Consider the following 13,153-nt stretch of genomic DNA (forward strand, 5'->3'; position numbering starts at 1 on the left):
GGAGGAAGAGGAGGAGGAAAAAAAAGAAAAAGAAAGAAAGAGGGATTTAAAAAATAACCTTTAATTCTCTCAACGGCATGCAGGTGTAAAAAGAAGAAAAACCGTAATGATCCAAAATGATAAAGCTTTAAACTAGAACACAAACGATGGCAGATGTCATGTTACACGCACAAAAAAATGTATAAAATAAGTTTATAGGAAGATGAGAGAAGGAGGGGAGGGGAGGGGGGAGAAAAGATTGAAGGATAATCCACGCTGGGGGTGAAAGAGGAGGAGGAGGAAGAGGAGGAAGAGGAAGAGGGGAAGGAGGCGAATTTCATTTACATATTGACATTGATTTGGTCGACGTACAACCGAGTGCTGGGGTCTTCTTTTTTTTTTTTAATTCTCTGGCCCCTTATTCTCTGTTCTCACACACACACACACACACACACACACACACACACACGCACACACACACACGCACACACACGCACACACACACACACACACACACACACTCGAAAAGAAGAAAAATGTATCAACAGGAAGCGTCCTTAGCTCTCTCTCTCTCTCTGTCTCTTTCTCTCTATCTCTGTCTCTTGACCCATGACCTTTGACCCCCCCTGCCCCCCCTCCTCCCCCCCCGTCATGGCGGCCTCAGTCACACATCTCCTCCGGCAGCTCGTGAGGGTTCAGGATTCCAGGAACAGACATCTGCAGCTTGTGTTTCTCCTCCTGAGCCTGACGCAGAGCCGTCTCTCGCTCCTCCAGGAACAAGTCCGTCGTGTCTTCACCCGCAAACTCCTGCAGAGAGAGAGAGAGAGAGAGAGAGAGACGGAGAGAGAGAGAGACAGAGGGAGAGAGAGAGAGAGAGAGAGACGGAGAGAGAGAGAGACAGAGGGAGAGAGAGAGAGAGAGACGGAGAGAGAGAGAGAGAGAGACGGAGAGAGAGAGAGAGAGACGGAGAGAGAGAGAGAGAGAGAGAGAGAGAGAGAGAGAGAGAGAGAGAGAGAGAGAGAGAGAGAGAGAGAGAGACGCTCGTTAAGACACACATACACAGATGGTTTATAACTGCTATTTATGGGGGATCTTTTATTTTATTTCTGGATGTTCTTCGTCCGGTTCTCCTCCTCACTGACCTTGATCTGCACCAGGAAGTCCCTCAGATGTTCCTTAAAGGCGGGAATGTCCTGATTCAAGCTGAACAGACCCGTCACGAACACTTTCACCTGAGCGCTGCAGAGAGAGAACGTTCTATTAGTAACCCATCAGTAATAAAGAGAGAGAACGTTCTATTAGTAACCATCAATAATAAAGAGAGAACGTTCTATTAGTAACCATCAGTAATACAAAGAGAACGTTCTATTAGTAACCATCCATAATACAAAGAGAGAGAACGTTCTATTAGTAACCATCAATAATAACAAGAGAACGTTCTATTAGTAACCCATCAGTAATACAAAGAGAACGTTCTATTAGTAACCCATCCATAATACAAAGAGAACGTTCTATTAGTAACCATCAATAATACAAAGAGAACGTTCTATTAGTAACCCATCAATAATACAAAGAGAACGTTCTATTAGTAACCCATCAATAATACAAAGAGAACGTTCTATTAGTAACCCATCAATAATAACAAGAGGGAGAACGTTCTATTAGTAACCATCAGTAATAACAAGAGAACGGTATGAGTGATGTTCTACTCACTCCTGCAGGTGTTAGTTACATATGAGTGATGTTCTAGTGATGTTCTAGTGATGTTCTAGCGATGTTTTACTCACTCCTGCAGGTATTAGTTAGATAAGAGCCATGTTCTAGCAGTGTTCTAGTGATGTTCTAGCAGTGTTCTACTCACTCCTGCAGGTGTTAGATATGAGCGTTGTTCTATGAGTGATGTTCTAGTGATGTTTTAGCGGTTCTACTCACTCCTGCAGGTGTTAGTTAGATATGAGTGATGTTCTAGTGATGTTCTATAGCAGTGTTCTATGAGTGATGTTCTAGCGGTTCTACTCACTCCTGCAGGTGTTAGTTAGATATGAGTGATGTTCTAGTGATGTTCTATAGCAGTGTTCTATGAGTGATGTTCTAGCGGTTCTACTCACTCCTGCAGGTGTTAGATATGAGCAGTGTTCTATGAGTGATGTTCTAGTGATGTTCTAGCAGTGTTCTAGTGATGTTAGATATGAGCAGTGTTCTATGAGTGATGTTCTAGCAGTGTTCTAGTGATGTTAGATATGAGCAGTGTTCTATGAGTGATGTTCTAGTGATGTTCTACTCACTCCTGCAGGTGTTAGTTATATATGAGTGACGTTCTAGTGATGTTCTAGCATTGTTCTAGCGGTTCTACTCACTCCTGCAGGTGTTAGATATGAGCAGTGTTCTATGAGTGATGTTCTAGTGATGTTCTATAGCAGTGTTCTAGTGATGTTCTAGCAGTTCTACTCACTCCTGCAGGTGTTAGATATGAGCAGTGTTCTATGAGCGATGTTCTAGTGATGTTCTAGCGGTTCTACTCACTCCTGCAGGCGTTAGTTAGATATGACTGATGTTCTAGTGATGTTCTAGCGGTTCTACTCACTCCTGCAGGTGTGGGAAGGCGGTCTTCAGCAGGTTAGCGATGTACTCCTGGACGTGAGCCTGGTTGTTAGCGGGGCTAGCGGCGCTAAGCGCTACGCTAACCTTCCCTTCCTCCACCAGGTTGAACATGTACGCCAGGATGGTCGCGTGCATCGTCAGACCTGGAGAACCAATCACACGCCGTTAGAACCCCGCAGAGGCAAACATGAGGCACGCGGGCCAAAACCGGGCCGCCGGAAGGGTCCAGGACGGCCCACTTTCCTTTCTCTGTTCTTTTCCTTCCATCTGTCCTTCATTCATTCCTTCTATCCTTACATCCTTTCCCACTATCTTTCCTTCCTGTATTCTTTTCCTTCCCTCCCCCCATCTGTCCTTCTTCTCTTTCTTCCATCTGTCCTTCCTCCCTTCCTTGTGTCCTTCTTTCTTCCCTTCCTTCTATCCTTACGTTGTTCCCACTATCTTTCCTTCCTGTCTTCTTTTCCTTCCTTCCTTTTTCTATCCTTCTTTCCATCTGTCCTTCCTCCCTTCCTTCTTTCAGTCCTTTTTTCCTTCTTTCTATCCTTACATCCTTACTACCTTCTATCCTTCCCTTTCTTCCTTCCTTCCATCTCTCCTTCCCTTCTTTTCTTCCTTCCTACCTTCTATCCTTTCCCACTATCTTTCCTTCCTGTCTTTTCCTCATATCCTTACATCCTTCCCTCCCTCTGTCCATCCTTCCTTTCCTTTCCTCCTTCCATCAATCCTTCCTCGATTCCTTGTCAGTCCTTCCTTCCCTCCCCCTTCTGTCCTTCTTCCCTTTCTTCCTTCCTTCCATCTCTCATTCCCTTCTTTTCTTCCTTCTATCCTTACGTCCTTTCCCACCATCTTTCCTTCCTGTCTTCTTTTCCTCATATCCTTACATCCTTCCTTCCATCTGTCCATCCTTCCTTCCCTCCCTTCTGTCCTTCTTTCTTCCCTTTCTTCCTATTATCTCTCCTTCCCTTCTTTTCTTCCTTCCTACCTTCTATCCTTATGTCCTTTCCCACCATCTTTCCTTCCTGTCTTGTTTTCCTTCCTTCCCTCCATCTGTCCTTCTTCCCTTTCTTCCATCTGTTCATCCTTTCTTCCCTACTTCCTTCCTTGCCTCCTTCCTATCTATCCTTGTATCTTTCCTTCCTCCTGTCAGTCCTTCCTTTCTTCTCTCCTTCCATCTTTACGTCGTTCCCACTATCCTTCCCTCTGTCCTTTTTCCCTTTCTTACATCTGTCAATCCTTTCTTTCTTCCTTCCTTGCCTCCTTCCATCTGTCCTTTCTTTCTTTCCTTCCTTCCTACCTTCTATCCTTACATCCTTTCCCACCATCTTTCCTTTCGGTCATCTCTTCTACCCTTCTTTCCATCCTTCCCTCCTTTCTTCCCTCCTTCCTATCTATCCTTTCTTCCTTCCTTTCCTTCCATCTTTTTAACGATCCGTCTCTACAGAGTCAAATCTGAGCTTCAAACTTTACATCAGAATCAAACAGGAAGTAGTATATTTAGAGTTTCGTACCTGCGGTGTGAGAAGTGTCGGTGACGACCGAGAAGATGTGCTGCAGAACGTCACAGAAGTACGTCTGGTAGAAACTCTGCGCCGCCGCCTCCTCCCCCGAAACGTTCTGCAGGAGCGTGTAGAGGATCTGAAGACCTACAGGAGACACGAAGAACGGATATTAGAGCTGAGCTGGTTACCATGACGACACTTCACACATCACTTCCTGGTTTTTTAATAATTAGTCAGTAAACTCAGCATCGTCTGACGCAGGCTGGAAAGTCTGCAAGGAAGTAAGGAAGAGAGGAAGAAGAAAGGAAAGGAGGGAGGGAGGAAGGAGAGAAGGAAGAAAGGAAGAAAAGGAGGGAGGAAGGAAGGAAGGAAAGAAAGGAAAGGAGGAAGGATAGGAAGGAAGGACAGAGGAGAGAACCAAGGAAGGGAGGACGGAATGAAGGAAGGACAAAGGAAAGAAGGAAGGAAGGAAGGTAGGAGGGAGGGAAGAAGGAAGGAGGGAGGGAGGGAGGGAGGGAAGAAGGAAGGAAAGGAGGGAGGGAGGAAGGAGAGAAGGAAGAAAGGAAGAAAAGGAGGGAGGAAGGAAGGGAGGAAAGGAAAGGAGGAAGGATAGGAAGGAAGGACAGAGGAGAGAAGGAAGGAAGGGAGGATGGAATGAAGGAAGGACAAAGGAAAGAAGGAAGGAAGGTAGGAGGGAGGGAAGAAGGAAGGAGGGAGGGAGGGAGGGAAGAAGGAAGGAAAGGAGGGAGGAAGGAAGGAGAGAAGGAAGAACGGAAGAAAAGGAGGGAGGAAGGAAGGGAGGAAAGGAAGGAAGGTAGGAGGGAGGGAAGAAGGAAGGAGGGAGGGAGGGAGGGAGGGAGAAAGGAAAAGAGGACAGGAGGGAGGAAGAAAGGAAGGAAGAAGGAAGGGAGGAAGGAAAAGAGGACGGGAGGAAGGAAGGAAGGAAGGAAGAAAGGAAGGAAGGAAGAAAGGAAGGAAAGGAGGGAGGAAGGAAGGAAGGACAGAGGAAAGAAGGAAGGAAGGAAGGAAGGAAGGAAGGAAGGAAGGAAGAAAGGAAAAAGGGAACAGGGAACACTCAAAACAGGTTTATACAGTCTGTGGGTGCTGGTCTGTGGGTGCTGATCTGTGGGTGCTGGTCTGAGGGTGCTGGTCTGAGGGTGCTGGTCTATGGGTGCTGGTCTATGGGTGCTGGTCTATGGGTGCTGGTCTGTGGGTGCTGACCTGTGTCGGCGACGTTCCTCATGGTGTGCTTGAAGGCCCAGATGATGGAGTCCAGGATGAGCTTGAACTGAGCGGGAGCGATGGACAGGAAGGCCGGGAAGCACTGAGACGTGGCGGCTTGGAGGAGGTAGAAGAAATGAGTCCTGTGTTCGGGGAACTCCTCGAAGTCCTGAAGACACAACGAGAGGAGACGATAGAAAAAACGGTCAAATATTAACGGTTAATCTGGGTAACCATGGAGACCAGGAAACATTTACATTTATTTAACCCTCCTGTTGTCCTCGAGTCAAGGAAGGAAGTTAGGAAGGGAGGAAGAAGGAAGAAGGAAGGAGAATATATTAGAGGATTATGGCAAAAATGTCTAAGTGGTGTAACCATAAAAACTTTGGAAGGGAGGAAGGAAGGAATGAAGGGAGGAAAAGGAAGGAAGGAAAAGGAGGGAAGGGAGGGAGAGAGGGAGGAAGGAAGGAAGGAGGGAGGGAAGGGAGGGAGGAAGGAGGGAAGGGAATTGAGGAAGGGAGGGAGGAAGGAAGGAGGGAATGACAGAAGGAATGAAGGAAGGAAAAAGAAGGAAGGAAGGAAGGGAGGAAGGAAGGAAGGAAGGGAGGAAGGGAGGATGGAAGGTAGGAAGGAGAGAAAGAAGGAAGGAAGGAAAGAAGGGAGTCCTGAAGACACAACGAGAGGAGACGATAGAAAAAACGGTCAAATATATTACATTTAATCTGGGTAACCATGGAGACCAGGAAACATTTACATTTATTTAACCCTCCTGTTGTCCTCGAGTCAAGGAAGGAAGTTAGGAAGGGAGGAAGAAGGAAGGAGGGAGGGAAGGAAGGAAAGAAGGAAGGAAAGAAAGAAGGGAGGAAGGAAGGAAAGAAAGAAGGGAGGGAGGAAAGGAAGGAAGGAAGAAGAATATATTAGAGGATTATGGCAAAAATGTCTAAGTGGTGTAACCATAAAAACTTCGGAAGGAAGGAAGGGAGGAAAAGGAAGGAGGGAATGACAGAAGGAATGAAGGAAGGAAAAGGAAGGAAGAAAGGAAGGAAGGAGGGGAGGAAGGAGGGAACGGAGGGAGGAAGGAAGGAGGGAAGGAAGGAAGGAGAATATATTAGAGGATTATGGCAAAAATGTCTAAGTGGTGTAACCATAAAAACTTAGGAAGGGAGGAAGGAAGGAAGGAAGGAAGGAAGGAATGAAGGGAGGAAGGAAGGAAGGAATGAAGGGAGGAAGGAAGGAGGGAAGGGAGGAAGGAAGGAAGGAGGGAAGGAAGGAAGAAAGGAAGGAAAGAAGGAAGGAAGGAAGGGAGGAAGGAAAGAAAGAAGGAAGGGAGGGACGAAGGAGGGACGGGAGGGAGGAAGGAAGGAAGGGAGGAAAGAAGGCAGGAAGGAAAGAAGGAAGAAAGGAAGGAAAGAAGGAAGGGAGGGAAGAAAGAAGGAAGGAAGGAAATTATCAAATTTGCACCATTTTTTTTAACCAAAAGTAAGACTGAATGTTCCTGAAAATGTCAAATGGTGTAACCACAAAAGAATGATATTAAATACTTTATCACCTTTTGTGGTTACACCATTTGACATTTTCAGGAGCATTTAAACAGCTGAAACATTAAAATGAGTCGAACCTTGTTGATCATGTTCAGAGTGCACTCGAACACGGCGTCGAAGATCTTGGGGATCTCCCCGGTGATGTGGACGCCCAGCTTGTTGACGATGGTTGCCATGGTGCTGAGGACTTCGGGCTCCCTGGCGGCCGGGACGTTCCTCTGGTAGTCGATGAGCACGGCCTCCAGCAGGGGGGGCACGAAGTTCTCCCCGACCTGGAAGATGAAGGTTTGACTCATTTACTCTCCTTTTTCTTTCTTTTTTTATCTTCTTCCTCCCTTTTCTTTCTTTTTCTCTCCTCCTTTTTATTTATTTATTGCTTTTTCCTTTCATTTTTTTCTTTCTTTCTTTCTTTCCTTCCTCATCTTTCTCCTCCTTTTTTCTTTCTTCCTCTTCTTCCTTTTGTTTTTCATCTTTCTTTCTTTTTTCTTTGACTCATTTACTCTTTTTGTTCTTTTTTTATCTTCTTCCTCCCTTTTCTTTCTTTCTTTCTCCTCCTTTTTCTTATTTTCTCCTTGCTCTTTCTTTCTTTCTCCTCCCATTTATTTATTTATTGCTTTTTCCTTTTCATTTTTTTCCTTTCTTTCCATCTTTCTCCTCCTTTTTTCTTTCTTCCTCTTCTTCCTTTCTTTTCTTTTTCATCTTTCTCTCTTTTCTTCTTTCTTTTCTCATCTTTCCTTCTTTTTCTTTCTCCCTTCCTTCATCTTTGTTTCTCCCCTTTCTTGTTCTTTTTTTGAACTAATTTACTCTCCTTTTTTTCTCTTCTTCCTCCCTTTTCTTTCTTCCTTTCTTTCTACTCCTTTTTCTTATTTTCTCTTTCCTCATCTTTCTCCTCCTTTTTTTATTTCTTCCTGTTCTTCCTTTCTTTTCTTCCTTTTGTTTTTCATCTTTTTCTTTTTTCTTTTCCTCCTTTTTCTTTTCCCCTTCCTTCATCTTTCCATTTCCCCCCTTCTTGTTCTTTTTTCCTCCTTCTCCTTCTTTCTTTCTGTCTTTTTTCTTTCTTTCTTCCTCTTTGTCTCTTTCTTTGCTTCCTCATCTATCTCCTCCTTTTTCTTTTCTGTGGTCTAATGTTGAAACATAGATGAAGATTTGACTAATTTACTCTCATTTTTGTTCTTTTCCCCCCTCTTCTTCCTCCCTTTTCTTTCTTTCTTCTCCTCCTTTTTGCTGAACTATATCTACTTGATTTGACTCTCCTCCTTTCCTTTCTTTTCTCCTTGCTCTTTCTTTCTCCTCCGATTTATCATTTTTTTGCCTTTTCTTTCTTCCTCATCTTTCTCCTCCTTTATATTTTGTCCTCTTCTTACTTTCTTTTTTCCTCTTCTTTCTTCCTTTCGTTTTTCATCTTTGTCTTTTTTTCTTTCTTTCCTTCCTCATCTTTCTCCTCCTTTTTTTACCTTTCCTCCTCGTTCGTTCTTCCTTTTCTTCCTAGTTTTATTTTGTTCTTTCTTTCTTTCTCCCTTCCTTCATATTTCTTTGTTTCCCCCTTCTTGCTCCTTTTTCCTCCTCCTTCTGTCTTTAATTTTTTCTTTCTTTCCTCCTTCTTCCTTCCCTTTCTTTCTATTTTTCTTGTTTCTTTCCACTTCTTCCTCCTTTTCCTTTCTCCTTCTATTTGTCTTTTTTTGCTTCTTTCGTTTTTCCTTTCTCCCTTTCTTTTTCTTTCTTTCCTTATCTTCCTCCTTTTTGTCACTCATTGTCATTCTTTCAGTTTTCTCTCTTTCATTCAGACGGCTGAAGCTTCAGCTTAACGGACTAAACTCTAAACTCACCATCTGAGGATCGTTGGAGCGACTGACCCAACCTGAGATCAGCTTCAGCGTTTCTCTCTTCACCGTCCTCATACTCCTGATCAGCGGCTGCTTCGTCACCATTTCTCCTGTTTCACACATTAAAGGAAAAAAACTTTCATAAAAACAGAAACAGGAAAATAAAGACGATTCATTTAAGACTCGCTGACTCCCAGACTGAACGTATGAGGCTGTTCTAGAGGAGAACGTATGAGGCTGTTCTAGAGGAGAACGTATGAGGCTGTTCTAGAGGAGAACGTATGAGGCTGTTCTAGAGGAGAACGTATGAGGCTGTTCTAGAGGAGAACGTATGAGGCTGTTCTAGAGGAGAACGTATGAGGCTGTTCTAGAGGAGAACGTATGAGGCTGTTCTAGAGGAGAACGTATGAGGCTGTCCTACTGGAGAACGTATGAGCCTGTCCTACTGGAGAACGTATGAGGCTGTCCTACTGGAGAACATATGAGGCTGTCCTACTGGAGAACATATGAGGCTGTCCTACTGGAGAACGTGTGAGGCTGTCCTACTGGAGAACGTGTGAGGCTGTCCTACTGGAGAACGTATGAGCCTGTCCTACTGGAGAACGTATGAGCCTGTCCTACTGGAGAACGTATGAACCTGTCCTACTGGAGAACGTATGAACCTGTCCTACTGGAGAACGTATGAGCCTGTCCTACTGGAGAACGTATGAGCCTGTCCTACTGGAGAACGTATGAACCTGTCCTACTGGAGAACGTATGAGCCTGTCCTACTGGAGAACGTATGAGCCTGTCCTACTGGAGAACGTATGAGGCTGTCCTACTGGAGAACATACGAGGCCATTATAGAGGAGAACATATGAGGCTGTCCTACTGGAGAACGTATGAACCTGTCCTACTGGAGAACGTATGAGCCTGTCCTACTGGAGAACATACGAGGCCATTATAGAGGAGAACATATGAGGCTGTCCTACTGGAGAACGTATGAACCTGTCCTACTGGAGAACATATGAGCCTGTCCTACTGGAGAACGTATGAACCTGTCCTACTGGAGAACATATGAGCCTGTCCTACTGGAGAACATGTGAACCTGTCCTACTGGAGAACATGTGAACCTGTCCTACTGGAGAACATGTGAGGCTGTCCTACTGGAGAACATATGAGGCTGTCCTACTGGAGAACGTATGAGCCTGTCCTACTGGAGAACGTATGAACCTGTCCTACTGGAGAACGTATGAGCCTGTCCTACTGGAGAACGTATGAACCTGTCCTACTGGAGAACGTATGAACCTGTCCTACTGGAGAACGTATGAGGCTGTCCTACTGGAGAACGTATGAGGCTGTCCTACTGGAGAACGTATGAGGCTGTCCTACTGGAGAACGTATGAAGTTGTTCTAGAGGAGAACGTATGAAGTTGTTCTAGAGGAGAACGTATGAAGTTGTTCTAGAGGAGAACGTATGAAGTTGTTCTAGAGGAGAACGTATGAGGCTGTCCTACTGGAGAACATATGAGGCTGTCCTACTGGAGAACGTATGAGGCTGTCCTACTGGAGAACGTATGAAGTTGTTCTAGAGGAGAAAGTATGAAAAGGAGCCTCTCAGTCAGGTTCTGTATGTTCTTAAAAGATGATTCCTTTAAGACTCGGAGCCTCTCTGACTCTCAGACTGAATGTATGAGGCTGTCCTACTGGAGAACATATGAGGCTGTTCTAGAGGAGAACGTATGAGCCTGTCCTACTGGAGAACGTATGAGGCTGTCCTACTGGAGAACGTATGAGCCTGTCCTACTGGAGAACGTATGAGGCTGTCCTACTGGAGAACGTATGAGGCTGTCCTACTGGAGAACGTATGAGGCTGTCCTACTGGAGAACGTATGAGGCTGTCCTACTGGAGAACGTATGAGCCTGTCCTACTGGAGAACGTATGAGGCTGTCCTACTGGAGAACGTATGAGCCTGTCCTACTGGAGAACGTATGAGCCTGTCTTACTGGAGAACGTATGAGGCTGTCCTACTGGAGAACGTATGAGGCTGTCCTACTGGAGAACGTATGAGGCTGTCCTACTGGAGAACGTATGAGCCTGTCCTACTAGAGAACACAAGAGCCTGTCCTACTGGAGAACGTATGAGGCTGTCCTACTGGAGAACGTATGAGGCTGTCCTACTGGAGAACGTATGAGGCTGTCCTACTGGAGAACGTATGAGGCTGTCCTACTGGAGAACGTATGAGGCTGTCCTACTGGAGAACGTATGAAGTTGTTCTAGAGGAGAACGTATGAAGTTGTTCTAGAGGAGAACGTATGAAGTTGTTCTAGAGGAGAACGTATGAAGTTGTTCTAGAGGAGAACGTATGAGGCTGTCCTACTGGAGAACATATGAGGCTGTCCTACTGGAGAACGTATGAGGCTGTCCTACTGGAGAACGTATGAAGTTGTTCTAGAGGAGAACGTATGAAAAGGAGCCTCTCAGTCAGGTTCTGTATGTTCTTAAAAGATGATTCCTTTAAGACTCGGAGCCTCTCTGACTCTCAGACTGAATGTATGAGGCTGTCCTACTGGAGAACATATGAGGCTGTTCTAGAGGAGAACGTATGAGCCTGTCCTACTGGAGAACGTATGAGGCTGTCCTACTGGAGAACGTATGAGCCTGTCCTACTGGAGAACGTATGAGGCTGTCCTACTGGAGAACGTATGAGCCTGTCCTACTGGAGAACGTATGAGGCTGTCCTACTGGAGAACGTATGAGGCTGTCCTACTGGAGAACGTATGAGGCTGTCCTACTGGAGAACGTATGAGGCTGTCCTACTGGAGAACGTATGAGGCTGTCCTACTAGAGAACACATGAGGCTGTCCTACTGGAGAACGTATGAGGCTGTCCTACTGGAGAACGTATGAGGCTGTCCTACTGGAGAACGTATGAGGCTGTCCTACTGGAGAACGTATGAAGTTGTTCTAGAGGAGAACGTATGAAGTTGTTCTAGAGGAGAACGTATGAAGTTGTTCTAGAGGAGAACGTATGAGGCTGTCCTACTGGAGAACGTATGAGGCTGTCCTACTGGAGAACGTATGAACCTGTCCTACTGGAGAACATACGAGGCCTTTCTAGAGGAGAACATATGAACCTGTCCTACTGGAGAACATATATGCCTGTCCTACTGGAGAACATATATGCCTGTCCTACTGGAGAACGTATGAACCTGTCCTACTGGAGAACATACGAGGCCTTTCTAGAGGAGAACATATGAACCTGTCCTACTGGAGAACATATATGCCTGTCCTACTGGAGAACATATATGCCTGTCCTACTGGAGAACGTATGAGCATGTCCTACTGGAGAACATATGAGGCTGTCCTACTGGAGAACGTATGAACCTGTCCTACTGGAGAACGTATGAGCCTGTCCTACTGGAGAACATATGAGGCTGTCCTACTGGAGAACATATGAGCCTGTCCTACTGGAGAACGTATGAAGTTGTTCTAGAGGAGAACGTATGAAAAGGAGCCTCTCAGTCATGTTCTGTATGTTCTTAAAGAAGATTCCTTTAAGACTCGGAGCCTCGCTGATTCTCACACTGACCGTTTGTCTGAACGGCCGACGAGATGTTCTCACTCAGACACTTGTAGACGTTCAGCATGTCGAGGTAGATCCGACCCAGCTGGACGACGAAGGGATGACCCACGGCTTTACACGCTCGGACGTTGGTTTTCAGGATGCTGCCCAGCTGACGCACCGTCTCAGCGTCCTTCAGGATGTCCACGTTCTGCAGGAGGAAGTACACGCTTTAGCAAAGGCAGCAGACTAAAGGCACAGCAGCTTTATTTATATATAAAGACTCATTTCATACAGAGGAGCGACTCAATGGTTTACATACAACCTAAATATTAAAAAGTAAAGATCGGCCTCCTCAGTAGACTTCGAACTATTATTACTTTTATCACAGTGGATTAAAGATAAAAGCCTTACTGATGGTTCCTCTGGAATAACTCTCCAATATGAAACTCAACAAACTTAGACTAATTCTACAAAGTTTGGCGGCCCAATTTGGACTCGACTCGTCCTCCATAATTTGGCCTGAATCTAAACTCTGATGTGGAACGTTTCCTACGGACTCCGATATCAGGGTCAGTGATAAATAAGTTGGCAAGAAGATGCATGATGATTAATAAATAGTTTTAAAAGCAGCATCAGGTTTGTAAAAATGACATTTGCAGCATTTTTTTTTAACCAAAAGTAAGACTGAATGCTCCTGAAAATGTCAAATGGTGTAACCACAGGAGAATGATAAATATTATAAGTATTTTATCCACCTACAGTGTATTTAAGTGGACTTATTCTAATAATTACTTCATTCAAAAAAGATTAAATGAGAAGAAACATTGGAGTATTTCTATATTTACATTTGAAAGCATTTTGTCAATATTAAGTAGGATAGATCCCCATAAAACATTTTTCAAAAAAAAAAAGAAGAAAAGTGATAAATGATGCACAAATCT

The 13,153-nt window shown here is 44.9% G+C and overlaps 1 protein-coding gene across 1 annotated transcript in view; it reads right to left on the minus strand.

Annotated features, from left to right (window-relative positions):
* Positions 1-633: 633 nt before the first annotated feature.
* Positions 634-13,153, minus strand: part of xpo1a (exportin 1 (CRM1 homolog, yeast) a) — a 32,677-nt gene continuing 20,157 nt past the window's right edge. Inside the window, exons 18-25 of the mRNA XM_053335107.1 lie at positions 12,237-12,420; positions 8,668-8,774; positions 6,919-7,113; positions 5,301-5,469; positions 4,089-4,223; positions 2,564-2,723; positions 1,122-1,218; positions 634-786 (exon numbers count right to left, since the gene is read on the minus strand). Of these exons, the coding sequence (XP_053191082.1) occupies positions 640-786; positions 1,122-1,218; positions 2,564-2,723; positions 4,089-4,223; positions 5,301-5,469; positions 6,919-7,113; positions 8,668-8,774; positions 12,237-12,420 (1,194 nt within the window). The 3' untranslated portion in view covers positions 634-639. The remainder of the gene's footprint in view (positions 787-1,121; positions 1,219-2,563; positions 2,724-4,088; positions 4,224-5,300; positions 5,470-6,918; positions 7,114-8,667; positions 8,775-12,236; positions 12,421-13,153) is intronic.

Source organism: Scomber japonicus, chromosome 2 (genome assembly GCF_027409825.1).
Source record: "Scomber japonicus isolate fScoJap1 chromosome 2, fScoJap1.pri, whole genome shotgun sequence".
Lineage (NCBI taxonomy): Eukaryota > Metazoa > Chordata > Actinopteri > Scombriformes > Scombridae > Scomber > Scomber japonicus.